The sequence below is a fragment of the Canis lupus genome, chromosome 31, assembly GCF_011100685.1.
Source record: "Canis lupus familiaris isolate Mischka breed German Shepherd chromosome 31, alternate assembly UU_Cfam_GSD_1.0, whole genome shotgun sequence".
NCBI lineage: Eukaryota > Metazoa > Chordata > Mammalia > Carnivora > Canidae > Canis > Canis lupus.
Genome location: NC_049252.1, coordinates 12172672 through 12192900, shown reverse-complemented (window position 1 = coordinate 12192900; position 20229 = coordinate 12172672). Strand labels below are relative to the sequence as shown.

The 20229-nt window shown below is 37.3% G+C and overlaps 2 protein-coding genes across 5 annotated transcripts in view; both read left to right on the top strand.

Annotated features, from left to right (window-relative positions):
* Positions 1-5236: 5236 nt before the first annotated feature.
* SAMSN1 (SAM domain, SH3 domain and nuclear localization signals 1) overlaps positions 5237-20229 on the top strand; it is a 269753-nt gene continuing 254760 nt past the window's right edge. For 2 of the 4 annotated variants that reach the window (XM_038581235.1, XM_038581231.1), the window contains exon 1: positions 6352-6468. The gene's annotated coding sequence lies outside the window, so the exon portion shown is untranslated. Of the gene's footprint in view, positions 5365-6351; positions 6469-20229 lie in introns of those variants that run through there. The other 2 variants (XM_038581233.1, XM_038581232.1) reach the window with 2 other exon arrangements.
* LOC100684485 (60S ribosomal protein L38-like) lies at positions 12345-14646 on the top strand. The gene is made up of 3 exons (XM_038581239.1): positions 12345-14346; position 14403; positions 14540-14646. The coding sequence occupies exons 1-3, from the start codon at positions 14242-14244 to the stop codon at positions 14644-14646; spliced, it is 213 nt and encodes a 70-aa protein (XP_038437167.1). The 5' UTR covers positions 12345-14241.

The following is a 20229-nucleotide window of genomic DNA, read 5'->3' as shown; positions in this document are numbered from 1 at the left end:
CCCCAGGGGGAGGCCAACAAATTTCAAGTACCTTTATATATTGCATAAATATCAGTAAATGTTTTGTACATCATCTCCCCCCTGTTTGTGGGAATAGTCGTCCAGAAGTATTTAATGCATGGCATGAGGTTATAGATATCTACATGAAGGTTGTATCTGTCCTTTGGCTTACAATTAAAATGACAAATTTAAGATTCCTATTTCTCAAACATTGCTCTTGTAATATTTTTTAAAAATTAATCTTGAATCAAACCAGGATAGAAAACTAAATGGTGTTTAAACACAAGCCAAAGGTACTCAAATTAGGGCTTTTACCCTATGAATTCTGAGAAAGTAAACATAATTGAAAAGTCATAAGTCTCTACAGAGTCCAGCAGTAGTGTGTCCACGTACTTCATCCAGATCTGTGCTATGTAGCTGCTTGCTCTGATCAGTGTCAGGGATTGCCATTTTGTCAGGGTTAAGTCATTTAATGATAATCATGATAACTAATGTAAGTATACACTTGGTATGTATTGAATGCTTTATATAAATTAACTCATTCAATTATGGTAACAGACTCCTTAAGATAAAGTACCATTGTTATCTCCATCTTGAAGGTGAGGAAAAGGAAATAACATATTCTGTGTTCCCAGGAAATAAGTGGCAGATCAGAACCAAGGCAACCTGGCCTCAGCCTCAAGGTAAGTCTGTGCTCCTAACACCTACCCAGAGAAGGCAGTCAGCAGCTAAGGTTTACCTTACAACCATCTTAATGGGCAAACATCATGAGGGAAGGCCAGTGTGTAAGTCTCTACAATAATAATAGTAAGCTTGTAGATGGTGCTTGCTCTATGCCAAGTACTTTACTTATATCAATTTCATCTTCAAACACCCCTCAAGAGTAAGGAACTCTTTTAATTTTTACTATATAGTTGTGGAAAGTAAGACACAAAGAGAGATTGAGGAGCTTGCCTATCGTTGCACTATAGTGGCAGAGGTAAGCTTTGAATTCAGACAGTCTGATTCTACAGTTTATATTCTTTGCTCTTATGGGATATTGTATCATGTCTTGGACATTTAAGACCTTCAATAAATAATGGGCAAAATTCAATGTATGGAAGCCAGATTTTGAAGAAAGAGGAGGAAACATATTAAGTGTCTTTTAAAAATTAAAATTTAAGGGGCACCTGGATGGTTCAGTTGCTTAAGCATCTGCCTTTGACTCAAGTCAGTCATGATCTCAGGGTCCTGAGATCAAGCCCCACATTGCATCATCGGGGTCCTTATTCAGCAGAGAGTATGCTTCTCCTTCTCTCTCTGATCCTCAGCCCCCTACCTCCTCTCACCCCCCACCCCCCACACCAAGCTCCTGTGCTCTCACTCTCTCTCAAATAAATAAATAAAATCCTTAAAAATAAATAAAATAAAATTTAAATTTAAACGGAAGAAATATATCTTAAAAATCAATGACAGTAATACATGGGCACTCTACAATTTAATCTACCTTTACCCTTGTTTTAGTACTTGTTATAGGTTGAATTGTGTCTCTTATAAATCCGTTCACTGGAAGCCTAACCCTGAGTACCTCAGAATGTGACCTTATTTGGAGATAGGGTCTTCACAGAGGTAATCAGGTTAAGGTGAGCTTTTTAGTGTGGGCGGTAATCCAATATGACTGTTGTACTTTTAAGAAGAGGAAATTTGGACACAGACACACACTAAGGGAAGACGATACAAAGAGCTCTAGAGAGAAGATAGCCATTTACAGTAGAAAGGAAGAAGTGTGGAACACAGCTTTCCATCGAGACCCACAGAAGGAATCAACCTTACTGACAATATTGTTTCAGACCCCTACTCCCCAGAACTGTGAGGCAATACATTTCCATTGCTTAAGCCATCCAGCTTGTGGTACTTTGTTATAGAAGCCTTAGCAAACTGGTGCAGTACTCTGGTGCAGATCAAAATTAGCAGAAAATCATTTCAAACAGATGAGCCAAAGGAAGAATTTCAGGAAGGCTACTAGGACATCTAGTGGACTCCAGGAAAGTCTGACAACCAGCCTTCAGCGTACAGAGCTCGGGCAGTATTTCTGAGTCCCATTCTCTCTGCCTCACAGGCCACATCATCCCTAATTTTTCTTTTTCACTTGTCCACATACATGACTGCACCAAAGCCTACAAGGGTACAGGTTACAGGTACAGGTACAGGTACAAATTAACAAATATTTATTAATAAATCTAAATCTCAGTTCTGAACTCATAGGAGACAGACTCTGATAGGCCTGATATTAAGTGTCATTAATTAAGACATTAATTAATTGTCTATCACTACCTCAATCCACTACAGTCAGGTTGGCAGGGCTCTGTAGGGTAAACATGATTTTTGGGAGCAGGGCCACATTATGATTCTTATGGGGTCTTAGTTATTTTTGTCTTTATGGGCCCTATCATCCCTAAAAAAATTATTAAAATTTGTGTTTTATTACCATATTGACATAAAGATTACTATATATTAAAACATTTTCCTTGACACAAAACTTGTTTTTCTTTTCTTTTTGATTTTAAAGAATGAAGACATTTTGATGGCCCTCTAAAAGTGTTGTGGGCTCTAAGCACTGGCCCACTGTGCCTAATACTGCTTTCTTGATGAAGGAGACTTCTTAGACACCTAGGAAATCTATATGGATAGCTGCACATTCCTGTTTAGCTAGGCTTTTCCCATCACTTTTTCAATGGGATACTTTTAACTTGTGTTGTTGATGGTGATAGAATCAATATTAATGCTGGTGAGGATATTTTCCTTCTATGTTCCTCTATGTAAATGCCTTTCAGATTTATAACTGAAAGTTTTTAACTTCCAACTCCTGAATCCCATATGATCTCAACAGTGTAAAATAATCTTGATGCTTATGAATGGAAAAGACTTGGGGTAAATTATTTAAGCTCTTGGACACAGCTGAGTATTTTCAAATCCCTTCTCCAATACACAGGGTTATATTTTATTAGCTATATTCATGATAACAATTCACTGAAGCATATGCCATTAGTCCATCTTTCATAAGTAAAATAAATCAAGAAGTCCATTTATTCACTAGGAAATACATATATCTTGCCTTTAAGATGACATTTAATTATGGGTCAAATTGAACAACTGTAGAGGTGTATTTTCTGTGCTAGAGGCATGAAGGGGCTTCTAAAACTTATTCAACTTCTCTAACTATTATGTGTCACTTTCAAGTCCTTTCATCTGTGCTAGCAATAATGATAGAAATGAAATAACAAAGACAGGATGATAAGTGTGCAATTATTTTCTGAGTTTCAAATCTAATGAGTTGGCCATGTGACTTGGTTGAGTATAAGCACTACACGTGAGTGACTATTTCAAGTGGGACTACCATCATATGACTTGAAATATCCAGTGAAGCACATCTTTTGGGAAAACAGTCACAGCTCTTACAGAGTTGTAGATTACAGGAGTAACAATAGTTTCACAGAAATTTGGTGGCTTATTTTGAGAAATCAAAATCAGTTTCTGCAAAATGCCACTAGAACTATACATTGGACCCATTGCATATGCTAGTAGGCATTGGTTACTCAGTGCCATTTTAGGCTGTATGCACAAATGTACATTGCATTCACCTTGAGAACTGCCATCTTTGAGGTCAAAGGATCACCCTCTACAATAATAAAGCAAGTATGAAAAGGTAGAGCAGAATTATCATTGGCGTGGGGGCTTATTCAATCTGGAAACATGATGAATTATGATGGTTAATTTTATATGTTAACTTGACTGGGTCACAGGTTGCCCAGATATGTGTTCAAGTATTATTTTGGGTGTGTCTGTGAGGTTGTTTTTGAATGAGAGTAACATTTGAATTGACAGACTAAGTAGATTGCCGTCCTTAATGTGGATGGATTTCGTCCAATCAGTTGAAAGACAGAATCAAACAAAAAGGCTAACAGTCTCTCCCACCTGACTGTTTTGTGCTGAGACATCAGTCTTTTTTTGGCGTTCAACTTTAACTAAAACACTGGCCCTTCTTGGGTGGTGAGCCTGCCAGGTTTCATAGGGGAACTGAACCACCAACTATACCATCAGCTGTCCTGGGTCATCAGCTTGCCAACTGCGGATCTTGGGACTTCTCAACTTCTGTAATCACAAAAGCCACTTCTATATAATAAATCTCTTTATACATAGATAAGATATATGTCTCTCCATCGATTCTATCATCTATCTATCATCTATCTATCTATCTATCTATCTATCTATCTATCTATCTATCTATCATCTATCTATCATCTATCTCTACTATCGGTTGGGTTTCTCTGAAGACCCCTAGTATAAATGAGTACTTATTAAGGAAAGCTCAGTCTAAATTCCTGCCTTGTAACCTACCCAATATCTACTCTTCATAATTTGGCCAAAGTGAAACTAGCACATTGTAGACTATGAAAAGGATTTATCATAAGGGGAAGAAAGAAATAGTAGTCAGGACTCCCATGATCAGAAATCATTTCAGAGCAGAAGCTTTTGCGTCAGCCTAGTCACCCCCTTCCAAACTCAACTAGATCAAAGCTTTCAAGCTAGTGAGCTGTAGCACACCCGCATTGTTAACGGGGTACCACGAAAAGTTAAAACCTCAAGGGCAGCTGAGAGCAAGTGGAGAAAGCGGGCGGGGGATGGGGCACCTGCTCCGGAGACGTCCGCCGGAAGCAGCTGCTGCGCGCGCGCGTGCACCGGAAGTGAGCCTTCTGCGGCCAGGCGGGCGCCATCGCGGCGCCATCGCGGCGTGAGGTACCGGTTAACCGAGGCAAATAAAGCTGGTCAGCGGACTGAGTGAGTGGGGGGCCGAGCGTGCCCCCGCGTTTCAGGCGTCATGGCACTCCGTGTACAAAGACAGCGCCTGGATCTTCCTGGGAGTGCTTCGTCGTGAACCGACCGCAGGAGATCTCTGTGCGAGGTGGCTAACGCGAATCTCACGCGGGACCAGAAGGCAAGTTTGAAGTTCAGTTTTATCTGCCAGGAACACCAGCAGAGGACACTTCGGCCGTTGACAGTTTTAATGGACTCCAGTCCGCCACGAATCCCATGAAGAGCCCCCCTCTGGCCTCTGAGGGCCTGGGTGACACGACCAGAGAGCTCTGGGAGGAGGGCTGTGGGGCGCAGACCCCCTCACCGGGTCCATCTGAAATCTCCGGTGACGAAACACTCTCAGAACAGCACAAACTAGAAAAACGGAAGCGGAAGAAGACCCCAGGAAGCTGCTGTACGAGTCACAGACGCGTAGGACTGACTGGACGGCCACCGTCGCTACCAGCCAGCGGCCGGAGGCCAGGTCAAAGTGGAGCAGAACGTCGCAGGTTCCTTCTGAAACATACCAAGGTGAAGTTAGGGCCTAGTGCAGATCGGAAGCTCCAGTCCGGACGCTCTGAGGCCGGGGACAGGCTGGCAGCCGTGCAGCCGTGTGTGGAGTGGGGCTGAGGAAGGAGAAGCCAGGCTGTGAGCCCAGCCCCTTGTCGGGGGCTGGAGGAGGAAGGGGGAAGAGAGCCCGGATAGGGAGAGATGGAAACTCAGGCATTTTAAGGCATTGGAGGCATTGGAGGCATAGCCGCAAACATTCTCCAGTTCTAGTGACCGCAGCCAGACGAAGGCTGTGGCCTGCACAGATCCTCATATTTTGAAATGAAATGTGATATTTGGAATACTGTGGGCTGGAAATTGTTATTAATTTGGTAATTGCTGTAAATAAAGTAACTGAGGCAGAATTTCCTTAAATTTTGAACGCCCTCCACCTTTTTTCCCCCTGCAACCATTTAGAATTTTACAACAGTTGTGAAAATGCCTTACTGAATTTGTGTGGCTTCTTTTGTAAGCTCCTCGAGATTTTGATGCCCAAGATTTTTAAGAGTGGTGATCTATAGTTCACCATGCATATAACTCCCATGGTATCCTGTCTAAATACTACCATTTCTACAGAATAGGATTTGCAAAAGATTAGAAGCACCGAACCAGATAACCCCTATAGTCTGTTATAGTTCCGAGCTTCTCAGGCTACCATGAGAGGGGGACTTACTGCCATTGTGGTTTTTCTAGTGAGCAGTAAAAAAAATGTTTAAAATATTTAGGGTCCTACTCCTTTATGATTTTGTTTTTAATAGTAATAAAAGCTGGTTTTTTTCTTCACTATAACTCTAGCTAATGATAAAGGGCAAAGGATATTCTTATGGAAAGGAGTATCAGTTGAGGTACATAACTAATCATGGAGGATTGAAAATAAGGTATCCCTGTGAGCACATTCTGGCTGTTCTCTACTTTGTATGTATATATACATGTATATACATATACATACCATCTATACATATATATAAAATTCAAGAAAGCATGATATTTTATTCTCTCTTATAGGAAGTTGTTTTATCTGCTAGAGAGCTGGGATATGTCAAGCGATATAGCATAATTGGAAATGCAGAATGTTTCCCGGAATCGGTTAGTATTTGATGTTTGATTGATGAGCATTTCATTCCCATTTGCAATTTCATATTCTGCATATGGACAGAACTGCATGTGTGAACTTGCAGAGGTTGCTACTTAGGATGGAAACCTTAGGCTAACCTTTTGGAAATTGCCTGTTTTAAGTAAGAAAAAAAAATCCCAAGATTCTAATATCTTGAATGATTTTGAGTATTGTGACTTTGGGCCAATCGTTCTTTATACAGGCATACCTAACTGCTCTTCATAGACACTATGTATTTTACAAATTGAAGGTTTGTGGCAACCTTGCCTCGAACAAGTCTTCAGTACCATTTTTACAATAGCATTTGCTCACTTTGTGTCTCTGTATCAAATTTGGAAATTCTCACAGTATTTTAAACTTTTTCATTATTATTATATTTGTTATGATCTGGACAGTGATTTCAACTCACTGATAGCTCAGATGACATTTTTAACAATGTATTTGTTGTTAACATTTTTAGCAATAAAGTACTTTTAACTAAAATTCATACTTCTTTTAGACATTGTATTGTATGTTTAATAGACCATACTATAGGGTAAACTAACTTTTATATGCACTGGGCAACCAAAGAATTCAACTTGTTTTATTCCAATATTTGCTTTCTTTCAGTGGCTTGGAACCCCACCCACAATATCTCTGAATTACGTCTTAGAAGAAATATATTTGGCTTAAACATTTTTTTGAAAAAATTATTAATAATTTTTCATTACTATATGCAGAAGTTACCAGTACTATAAGCAATGATAGCATTGCTAATCCACATTTAGTCATCAATAGAAATTTCTATAGTAGGCATTTACTATGGATTTTAAAGATATTTCCTTTTTATTTTAATTTTTACTAAAAACAAAAAATTATTTTAATCGTTACCAGATTTGAACTGTTTTCATATTTCCACATTTACTTCTAGTCTTTGCCCACATATAGGGGTATTTTACATAGTTGAAGGTCCTTCATTTATTCATTTGTTCTTTCATTCATTCAAGAAATATTTAAGTTTCTGCTAAATGCCAGGGGCTATAATATAGTTGTGGATACAAAAATGAATGTGACATAGTGCCTGGCCAGAGGAGGTCATAATACAGAGAAAAAAAATGTGTGTAGAAGCAGTAAAATTAGAAGTACGTGAAGAATGTGCTAGAATTGTAAAAGGGGACACAGGTGAGTGAGTGGGGCAAATGAGGTGAGAAAAGACATTGTGGTCAGGGATTCCAATATGTGCAGAACCCAGGGAAGTTATAAGTAGTTCAGTGTAAGTAGGAGCATAGGATATTGCCGTAACAACAGTGAGAAGCAAGGGTGTCGGAAAAAGGTTACAAGAAAGTTCCTGCATGCTATACAAGCTATTTGGGCTTCTCTTACTTTGAAGAAATAAATTATTTTAAAGAGAAAGTAACATGATGAGAAAGATTTCTGAAAGACAAAACAACCCCATGGTGGGAAGGTAAGAGGATGAAGTAGGTCTGGGAGGACCTGAAAGCAGAAAGAGGAGTAGGAAGGCAATTGCTGTGGTTTAAGGAATAAATCATGAGGGCCTGAAGTGAGAGGCAATATGGTACAGGAGAGAGAGGAACTCAAGACTTCCACAGATATTAGGAGAGAATTGTGAGAAGGAAGACACCCCCCCCCAATTTTTTATTAGAGAATATAAGAAGAGGAGCAGGGATCCCTGGGTGGTGCAGCGGTTTGGCGCCTGCCTTTGGCCCAGGGCGCGATCCTGGAGACCCGGGATCGAATCCTACGTCGGGCTCCCGGTGCATGGAGCCTGCTTCTCCCTCTGCCTGTGTCTCTGCCTCTCTCTCTCTCTCTCTGTGAGTGTGACTATCATAAACAAATAAAAATTTATAAAAAAAAAAAGAAGAGGAGCAAAGTATATATGATATGTGAGCAAAGTATCTGCAATAGGGAGGAAGTGGAGGAATGCAAGGTGGTGACAGAAAGTGATGTGCATTGTGCTAATTGTTGAAGTCAGCCAAAATCACTAGTTGATAGTGGCACAGAATTAGGGATGCCTGGGTGGCTCAATCAGTTAAGCATCTGACTTTGGCTCAGGTCCTGTTCTCAGTGTCCTGGGATCTAGCCCTGTGTCAGGCTCCTCAGCAGGGTGTCTGCTTGCTCCTCCTTGCTCTTGTGCACTCTCTCCCTCTCTCCCAAATAAATAAGTAAAATCTCAAAAGAAAGTATGAAAGATGATGTAACACCAGGTAGCACTGAGAGGTAAGCAATATAAACAGCAACTTCAAATACTGTTTTTTGGTTGTTACAGGCTTCTATAATGGTATAGTACACCTTACCATAACTTTAGTAGCTCCATAATACATCATATAGTAAACAGAATAATTTAACAAAGATGTGAAAGTATTTTTCCCTAAAAGAGCAGTGTATTGAGTACATTTGTGCATATGGTTTTTTGGTGGTGTTATGCTATTTTTATAGGATAAAGTCTCTGTACCTGCATCATTGGGTCAAAGAATATGAATGGTTTGGGCCTTTTGGTTTTTCTAAGTCATTTATCATCATTTATATGATATTAGGGAGTGGGTTCAGAAATAAGAATTTGGCAGGTAAAATAAAATGACAATTCTGAACTGAAATTCATAACCTTGGTAAATATGCCTAGATATACTACATCATTTGGTTTGAGGCTAATCATTTTTCTCAAATATTATTCATTTGAAATAAAGGTGGTTCTAGAGTTAGACTCCCAGCAAAAGTCATTTTTTGACTTTATGATATCCCTACTTGGGTGATATACTTGTTTATCTTCTTAAAGTCCTAATAGAAGGAAGTGAAATATTGGTTTTATTAAATGTTGGAAAAACTAATTTTATTCTTAATTCTGTAGTTGAGAGTAAAATTGACTATCATTCGAATCTTCATTTGTGGGGTCTTTGGTAGCTATCTAGGCTACTAGATCACCTCATGTGGGAGCTGCCTCTGATTAGAAGAGCAATCAGAGGTTTTGTATTTGTACGGAGGAGTCCATTTACTGTCTAAAACATGTAATATTAAATAACCATAGATTCTAAATGGAAGATAATCCAGAAGTTATTTGTTATCAAAGATGATCACTTCATAGGAATACATAAATTGGGGCAAATCTATTGCATAAAATTCAATAATTTGTGCTGAAGTAATTAAGTTACCTTAACAGGCTTATTGTTGATTTTACTGTCTTTTTGCATCCAGTGTTTTTGCTTTTCATTTGTAAAAGATGAAGAAGGCACATGATATGAGCTTGGCTCATGTGCCCGAATATAGCTCCACAGGGAAGACTTGATAGAGCTGAAGCTATTGCTTTTTAGAGACCTTTTATTTTGAGCAACTGCCTTAACAGCCTTCATCTTGTTATATGAGCTATATCTCTTCAATAGGAAGAGAAAGATATGACTGAGCAATACTTTTTGGTTTAAACTTAAAATTGCAAAATCAAAAACAGAGATGGATACCCTGAAGTTATATTTTTATAATATATGACAGATACACAATTTTCTTACCCTGTTTTAAAGCATTCCCTTAATCCTTGGAGGTTTTGGTTTTGTCTCATTCACACAAATTCTTTGCCATAAACTATTGCATTTTGGTTTAGTAGTTTGCGTCCTTATCCAGAAGGCATCTCAAAGGGCTCATCTACAAAAATAGATTCTAGGGCCACTCATTCTGAAGGACAATTCAGTACTTCCTTCCCCACCCCTTGGTGCCCCTATAGGCACATGAAAAACAGTTCATCAGCTGTTAATGTAATATAAGGAATGAATTATGCTTGTTCATCTAATTGCGCTTAACCAAAGGACTAGGATGCAGTCAACCACAGCTTTATTTGTGAGATGTGGAAATAATGGGTTTTAGTTTGTATACCTAAGTCAGCTAGGAACCTCGCTGATGCAGTGTCAGTCAACATGTCTCAGGCATTCTTCATGCCTGTGAGTTTAGAAATTTATATGTTCTCTAAAAGTACCAGTAATATACTAGAATATCACATAACATTCTAAGCCACATTTACATAATTGCAGTGGATATGATTAATAACAATTACATTAATGTTTGTTTGACCCCTATGGCTGATTGACTCAATTTACTAGTCAAGAAATAATTCAAATTGCCTTTTTATTTCAGTTAAGGAACTAGTCAGAAAATTCACTTTGATTTGTTGGGAGGTAGAGGTTCTCTCTTAAGTGACTCCTTGGCCTTCTAAACTAAAGGCTGAATTGAACTGCGATATATGTTTTTGTGATACTTTGCCTCATTTGATTCTTTTACTCTTTAATTGAAGTCCGTTTTTGACTACAGATACATAGAAGATAAAACTATATTGAGCTTGAGTGTGGTCTGCTGAATCGGAAAGGACTTCAGGTTTTTCCCTTATAAACATAATATTTTGAAAGAATAGCATGCAATAGGTATTATAATAGAAGCTAATACAAGGGACATCTGGACTGCCACTGTGAATACATATTAATGATTCCCTGTCATCCAACATGAGGGCTAAGCAATATTTCGGGGATGCGAGCCTTTTTCTGGGGGCTTACTCATTCCAGTGAGATGGACTTAGAAGAGAGTAGGCCTAGAGAATTCTCCTCTGACAGGGCTTGTCTTAGGATCTGCTTGAAGCCAAGTTTGTTGGTAGGGAAAGCTTGAGTAACAGAATAAGTGTCAGAGTACTATTTCATTTTTAAACTCTGACAAGTTTAATATGTTTAAATAAGCTTGGACATAGATTGAACTTGTATAAGGAGCTGTGTTGGAAGAATAAAAGCACAGGGCAGAAACAGATTTAGATGTGATATTTTTTATATTTTAAATAGTTCTTAGGATTAGTATTCTATTTCATTTGATTTACTATGTAATAACTAATGCTAAGAATAAAGGTCTTATACTTTTGAAGTCCTTAACTGAATGTTTTTATAGGAATGGACATCATTTTTGTCCTTAGCAGTTTTAGTTAGTAAGTAATAATTAGACACTATGGTAATTGTTTGAAATACTGTGCAAGTGCCAATGACAAGCTTTCTCTTAAAATGCTAGGAATTTATTGTGTAAAGGGTTCCCACATTCTTTATTGTAGTTTTCTTTCCCATAGTATTTTTGAGACATTTCTGGCATGTTACTTCAGCTTCTTGTTTAATTTCTGCCAAACAGGATTTTTCAGTATTTGTGTCACGTGATAGGAAAAAACATCATTGTTAACATTAAAATGTTACTGAGATTTTAAAGGTGGAGAACATCATCTTTTCCTATTTTTCTTTACACTACAGTGTTTGCAATGTAGTGTTCCCAAAATAATAAGCAACTTTTGGGAAATTAGTGAATAGCCAACTAATTTCTCATATAAAACCAACAGGGAAAGGTAGTGCCATCAGATTAAGCTATTAAACTATATTTCCATACTCTGTATCTATAAACTATAAGCTACTAAGCCCTATCAGTACAACACTATCCATTATTTCAATCAACCAGAATTTATCCATTTTTATTCATACCAATCTTGCTTTCAGGATAAAGAGGGATTTTCTTCCTTTTTCTGTTGGTTATGAATGGAAGTCATCAATTTTTTTTTTCTGACTTTCATCTTAATGGTTTGAAATAAAGAGTCAGATGCATGGCTTTTCAGTTTCTTTTACTACTTTATTTTATTACTCGGTTATTTTAAGGTCAAAAGATTTTCATTTCCAAAATACATAATAGAAATAATAAAGCACTAAAATTCAGACTTAGATAATATGGACATTTTTCTTAAAACTGTCAACATGATTTACAAATTATTTAAAAGGCAGTAAAATTTGAACTTACATAGCATAAACTTTCCCTTAAACTGTCAGATACATGATTTTAATGTTATTTTATTAATATATCACTAGTAATTATTTTTCTTATCAACAGAGAAAGTGAAGTAAAATCTAGTTAGCGAAGAAATCATAAGAATTGAAACACTGGATATTACTGTGTTAATTTGGTTTCATTTATCTGAAGTCTATATTTCTGCTGTGTTATCTGAGATCAACGCTATAAATTCAAATAACTGAAGGAAAAGGTGAGGGTTTTGTGGTTGAATCAGGCTCCAAACATCATTTTTGTATAAGTTATCTGGAGAATTGACAAAAGTGGTTTCATTTAAAGGCTATCTGTAGGAGATAATTGCTTCAATTTTCCATTTAGCCAGAATGATCCTGGCCATAATGTCCTCTTCTGTTAAATTTCTCTCAAAACAGGATTCCAGAATCCCTACAAAATCTGTAATAGTGCTCCTCATTTGGGTAATTTAGCATCCTCACAGACATCCTGTCCTAATTCATTTGTAAAACAATACCTCTACGTATCTAAAATAGTTTTTCATAAGAAGAATGTTCCATAGGAAAAATAGTTCCAAGGGAAAAACAATTGTCCTGTCCCTTGGAGAAAATGCTATTAAATAGTGTGTTATGAGAACAGATAACGTTTTCTTTGGCTCTGTGATTTTTTTCAATGCAAATTTTGGTTAGAGAAATGACTTCAAAATAATCAGTCCATAGTGGTTCTTTTGAGGACTGTTAAGTGAAAAGTCACAAAATGAAGCCCTTCTCCATGTTTGCAAAACTATTTTCATTCCCCAGGAGACTTGCAGCATTTAGTATTTCTAGAAAGGTATAGCAGAAGTAGTGCTAGAATTGTGATTTTTGCCATCTAATGTTCCCTAATGACAATAGATTCTCTGGAAAACAATTGAAAATTAAAAACGATAATAGTATGTTCTATATATCATCAGTATATTCTCTAATATTTATTGTTAGGTATACATAAAGTATAGCCAATTGTGATAACTACTACTTTATTAACGCCTGTTGTCAAAGCTTTGAAAGCAAAGCTTGTAAGATTAGGGACAACAGGAATGTGTTCCTTAAAATGATAGGATTATTTAAAAAATATACTCCACCTGGTGGGAGAGTATTTACATGGTATGGGTATGAGTATTTGGTCAAAGTGCTTGAAACATTAGGTCACACCAAAAATGGTTTTGAAATGTTTACTTGTTCAAAATGCATTTCTTGCCAGTACACTACTTGTTGATCATTTTATATCCTATGCCTAGAGTGTTTAAAACACTGTATCACAGGCTTCTGATTCCATGTTGGGCAACTTTTAAATCCATGTGTCAGTAGTGAATGAGCTGGTTAGTAGCGCAGATGACTTCTGGGATCTCCCCTTCCCTTTATTGACAGTTCCTTTGTAAAGCAAATGCCAACCCTGCAAGCTAGTAATGAAGACTGGAACTCCCTTATTCATTAGACATGCAGCAGTAAAATGGGTAGGATAGCTATGGAAATGTATTTGCAATGTTTTCTTTGCTCGATACTCATACAAATACCGCTATCCCTATTAACTCAAATTTGTAATATATTATAAAAATATTAAATATATTATAAAATACGTATAGTCTTTAGTAGGTTCCTATGACCTTGAATTGGTGTTTGTTTCAGACAGTAATTGCCATATTAGAAATTGCCATCCTTGGGACACCTTGGGTGTCTTAGTCAGTTAAGAGGCTGCCTTTGGCTCAGGCCATAATCACAGGGTCTTGGAATAGAGCCCTGCATGAGGCTCCCTGCTCCACGGGGAGCCTGCTTTTCCTTCTCCCTCTAATGTTCCCCCCAGTTGTGCTCTCTGGCTCTGGCTCTATCAAATAAATAAAATAGGCTTGGCCAGTAAAGAGGACCCTGAGGAATAATCCAGGGTGCCAGCCGTGCACTCCTCTGCTTCCTCCCGTAGCCATGCCTTGCAACGTGGAGGAAATCAAGGACTTTTTGCTCATGGCCTGGCGAAAGGATGCCAAATCCATTAAGATCAAGAAGAATAAGGATAATGTGAAGTTTAAAGTTCAATGCAGGGACTCCTGGGTGGCTCAGCGGTTGAGCGTCTGCCTTCAGCTCAGGGTGTAATCTTGGAGTCCTGGGATTGAGTCCCACATCGGGCTTCCTGCATGGAGCCTGCTTCTGTCTCTGCCTGTGTCTCTGCCTCTCCCTCTGTGTCTTTCATGAATAAATAAATAAAATATTAAAAAAAATAAAGTTCAATGCAGCAGATACCTTTATACCGGGGTCATCACAGACAAAGAGAAGGCAGAGAAACTCAAGCACTCCCTGCCTCCAGGGTTGGCAGTGAAGGAGCTGAAATGAACCTGGCCTACTGACTTGAACTGTATTAAACGTTTTTTTTTAATTATTTAAAAATAATAATAAAAATAAAAATAAATTGCCATCCTCATCTTTTGCAACTGTTTTAAATGTCAAAGCTACCATCCAAGTACTTTTAATATTTTGAGCTTTCTTTTTTTTAACTTCACTATTCAGTTGAATATCATTATTCACCCTTTGAGGACTCATCATGTTGGGGATATCCAGCCACTTGCCTAAAATGAATGCTTCACTGAACAGTTTTATCCTATTAGGAATATGGGAAAACAAGCAGCCACTTATCTCTTTTGGCTTAAACCAAAAGAACCTAAACGAAAGAAAGAAACACAAACTAATCTGGTGATACTTTTAAAAGTGCACTAAGGACATGAATGCTTGTGGGTCGTTGTCATTATCATCATCATCATCATCATCATCATCATCATCTGTAATACTTACTATGTGCTCAGCAGTGTTCTGAAAGCCTACCCATATAACCTAAAAAGAAGCCTTTAAGGCAGTTACTATTATTATCCTTTTGGGAGCTAAAGGAGGCAAGGAGAACAAGGAGGTAAGACTGGTTAGGAAACTTCCCCTAATCACCCAAGTAGAAGGTGCTAGAGCTAGAATTTGACCCCAGGTAGTCAGGTTTCAGAATCAACCCTCAGTCGTTATGGCTTAGCTTCATGTTATGATGTCTTATTATGTCCACGTTTTTTATTTTGTATAACTTTAGGTGGGAAGACACTCATTTGAACTTCCCTATTTTTAAATCCTCCATTGGGGTTTTGAAAATATTTTTTTTTAGTAATAAAAAGTTATAGTTGTTACAAAATTCCCAGAGCACCTAAATTTTGAGTTGTTCTAAGGCTTCATTTATTTCTGGCTCAACTTTTTCTGAATCATCATTCACAAATGAACAAGGCTGATCTTATAATATTGCCATGTTCAGCTCTCCAAAAATAACCATTGTGGCACATGACCTATCATTCCTATGGATTCTATTGAATGATGAGCTCAGCTACTTGTACAAATCGTTTTATTTTCCTTCTCTTTTAATACTGTCAATCAGCAAATCAGGAGGCAGTACTTCTTTTAATGGTGGTGCTCAAATATGAGGATTTTACACTTTAAATGTGCTTTCATGTCTTAGCCCACTGTCTGTCATAAACAAAGCCAATAAAAATGTGCCATGTTATAACTATTTTCTAAATCCAAATTATTTTCCAAATCAGTGAATGCCATGTTATCATTGTCATTTCCTTAAGATATTTTAAACAACTGAGTTAAGGGAGCTTGGGTGGATAGAATTTAGCAAGTGGTGAAAAGAAAAAAAAAAAAATATGACCTCTTGGTTGTTAGATAAAATGCAGTTGGATTTTGACCTGTGTGTGATGGCCTTGTCCACAGTTAATGACTAAATTGATCTATTCTTTGTGGATTTGTTTTTTTCTTGTCAGCTTTAAAGATCAATTTTTGCCTTATTGCTCAGGTTGTCATGGAGTTTGTTTGTTTTTGTCACTGAAAGATAAAGAATTCCCTACAAATCAGGGATATGTCTCAGGTAAAGATAGACAATAAGGAAGTCAGATTTTTGAGTTGAAGAAATCACTGATGTTGAGGAATATAATTTTTTTGTATTTTGTTTAACCAGATTGGCTACTTTTGTTTATCATATTTTGTAGATAATGAATGAGTTGCACATTACTTGTTAAATGTCTCTTCATATATGGTAATGATCTAGATTCTATACCAAATCAGGCAAAGAACAGGACAGCATTTGGTTTATAATCTAGGACAGAAAAAGCAAGCATAGTTTTTAAATGTAATGGATATTTAAATAATGGATATATTTATATGTGGAAAAGGAAAGATAAATGCATTTTGTGGTATCCAAGATTGGTTTAGAGAAGAGGATTTAGAGAAGGTCACTTTGCCTTATTGTTAGTCAAGAGATAATTCATCGATGGGGTATATTTTCAAGAGGAGTTGGAAACAGAGGGAAATGGATGTTAGTAGGCTTTATTTGGGATAATAAAGACATTCTAGGAATGGACTTTAACATGAAAAGATACAGATGTGGAATGATAGCACTGGAGGCAAGATAAAATAGATGTAAGTAAATAGAAGGTAGAACTAAGAATTGAAGACTCTCCTTAATTCTCTGAAAGGAGGTGGTGTTTTTATGAAGCCAGAGTGGTATAAAACCCTGTTCACACCTGGAAAAAAAAATGTACAGAATGTGTAACATTTAAATTAAAGTTTAAATGAAAGTTTCATTCTATAACAAATTAGTCATTAAGTATATTCTAGAACACTTTCTTAACTGGTGTCTGAAGTACCTGGAAAACAATCATTAAAACTTCATTTATATTTGGTGATAGGCAGATCATTCCCTAGAACATTGTCTAAATGCTGCTGAGAGATGTAATTTGACTAGCAAATTAATGGTTTCTGGTGATCTTAATGTTAACATAACATTTGGAGGCATTGCTCATCAGGGGTGCAATATCGTGTTTTACAAGATGCATGAGACAAAGGCATTTAATGAGTTTTGGCTGCACTGCACATATTGTGCACAACTCTGTTCAAACTGTTACAGGCTTCCTGCCAAGATATGTAGGAGAAATTGCCTAAAAGATTAGTAGAAGAAATAGTCCCATCCCCTGCTGTGTACCCTTGTGGTTGGTTTGTCAACAGTTGGAGAAAATTTTGGTATGGACGGTAAACAATTAATGTCAGTTCACTGAAATGCTGGACCCCTGCATAAGATTTTTGAAAAGAGAAATGGTGACTCTAGTGTAGTATTTTCTTCTTTGTGATAAGTGGTGGTTTTAATAGGTAATGGCTATTCCTGATATTCATTATTCATGTCTCTTCACATTTTTAATAAAAATTTTCTGTGATAAATTCCATTTAATATACTTCTAGAAAATGAATGGCTAGTAATATTGCAAGTTTAATATTTCTTTTTTGTATACATAGCAAAAATTTAAAATTATTCATATCCTTATTAAATTTTAAACATAAATAAATAACAATTAAAGTTGTTGCCCATTAATAGTCTACAAATGAAAAGTGGCAAAGGCTGTTTGTTATCCTACATGGTCTGCTGGTTAGAGAACACACATACATAAACATTATCCCTGAGTTGTAGAATAAATGTGCAATCGAAGAATAAATTATCTATAAAATTGGAAACATACACAATTGGAATAGTTTTATTTAAAAAAATTGGGGGGGGGGGAACCTCTGAGTAACTAGTGGTTAGGCATCTGCCTTCGCCCCAGGGCGTGATCCCTGATCCGGGGATTGAGTCCCACGTCAGGCTCCCTGGGAGGAGCCTGCTTCTCCCTCTGTCTGTGTCTCTGCCTCTCTCTGTGTTATGTCTCTCATGAATAAATAAATAAAATCTTAAAAAAATTTTCTTTGGAGGGGATGCCTGGGTGGCTTAGTGGTTGAGCATCTGCCTTTGACTCAGGGTGTGATCCCAAAGTCCTGGAATCGAGTCCCGCATTGGACTATCTGCAGGGAGCCTGCTTCCCCTCCCTCTTCCTATGTCTCTGCCTTTCTCTCTGTGTCTCTCATGAATAAATAAATAAATTCTTAAAAAAAATTTTTTTTTGCAAAATATTTAGTGTATTCTCTTTGCTGGCTATCAACATTTTTTCTTGTATGTTATCTTAAAAATATCCATTCCTTATCAGCTTATAAATGTTTTACATGGTAACAAAGCTTAACTTTTTTGTTACACCATTACAAAACATATTGGTCAACATTTATTGAGTATTTTCTGTGTGCCAGGAACGGTTCAAAGTGCTTTATATGTATTAACTCATATTAACTCATGGTAATCCTAAGAGGTGTTTACTGTTACCAGCATCATTTTATAGAATAGTGAGGTACTGACTACTCAGGAAGTTTGTCCAACCTCACAGCTGGAAAGTGGTGAAGTGAGGACTCAGTCCAGGCAGTCTGATCTGACTGAGTCAGTCCTGTTGATCATTATGCGTATTACCTTTTTCAGATTACCTGGAAATGAATGTTTGTGGTGGGTAGAATTGAACTGTAGAGTGGTTTTAAATTAGAGGCTCTTTTTAGGACTGCATATGTTCTGCTTTTAAAAATATGATAGCCAAACTAAGGTTTGAAATGATTCAAATGGAATAGTACTGCATTCAGTACTATTGTTGTTATTTTTATCATATTACCTATTTTAAGTATATGGTTCAGTAACATTCGTACATTCATACTGTTGTGCAGTTATCGTCACTTAGCATCTGCAGAACTTTTTCGTCATCCCAGAATGAAACTCTACCCATTAAATAATACCTTCCCACTATCCCCTTTTCTCAGCCCTTGGCAAACACTATTCTACTTCCTGTCTCTGTATCTCACTTTTCCCTTCTATAAAGTGATGATGATAACAGTAATTACCTCTCTCTTAGGATTATTGTGAGTTAATAATAGGCTTAGCATAGCGTGATCTCTCTTCAGAGCTATGTCAGACTGCAAGGGGGGCACTTGGATGGTAGAGTTCTTCTGAGATGAACCCACCATCATTTGAATTGCCTGCTATTTCACCATTATTTTCTGCCTAAAGAGAACTACTTTCATGGTATGGGTGTGGGGTGGGGAGGTGGGGGCTGTGGGTGGGAAAGAGGCAAGATGGGAAGGAAGGAAGTTTGAAGAACCTATTAATAGGAATGAAATGGAACATCAATTTCTATTAGGAATTCCAGTGAGAGGTGTGTGTGTGTGTGTGTGTGTTTGCATGTGCATTGTGTTTGTATGTTGGTGGAGCTTGAGGAGTTAGGGATAGATATATCAGAATCAACTGTGAGTTGTTTTCAAATTATTCTTTGCTGTTTCACATCCCAATTCTTCAGGAATCAAGCTAGAGTCTCTGGGGTTGGAAGTCTGTGTCATTTGTGGAAGCCCTTTTGTTGGTGTTCGTATCCTCCCAGAGCCCATCCAAATACTATTTTACACACTACCACACAGGCACTCACACATCACTTAAGAACTCCATCTGAAAAGGAGAAAAAAAAGGAAAGGTTAATCCGCAGCTGGCTTATCCTTGGGTATTTTGCAACACATTTGGGAAGATGGAGGCAAGCATAACTGGAAATTTTAAGTATATTTGAGTCAACAATTTTGGATAGTAATGCCATTAACCAGAGACAGTGGTAGTAGCTATGAAACACAAAATGAGAGAAAAGTCAAAAAGATGGCAGATGCACAGAATTGGTCTAGGAAGAATCCATGGGCCCAGGACTGAGTCCATGAGCATAACCTGTGGATTTATCAATAAATATGTAGCTGGATACCATGGAAATAAGCAGAAAATCAATTTAACACATGTTTTAAGATGAACATTGAAATACTTTGTTTTTAGGGATATGATCATTTTACTTTTAAAATTGTCAAAATAGATTCCTATGGTTCACTTGAGATGTATGCCTAATTCACTTATTCTTTTTGATGTCTTAAAATTAAACATATCTCGGGTACAGTTCAAGTAGAATCACCAACTTGTCTTGGTTTCCACAACACTTTCCCATTTCAGCACTGAAAGTCTTATGT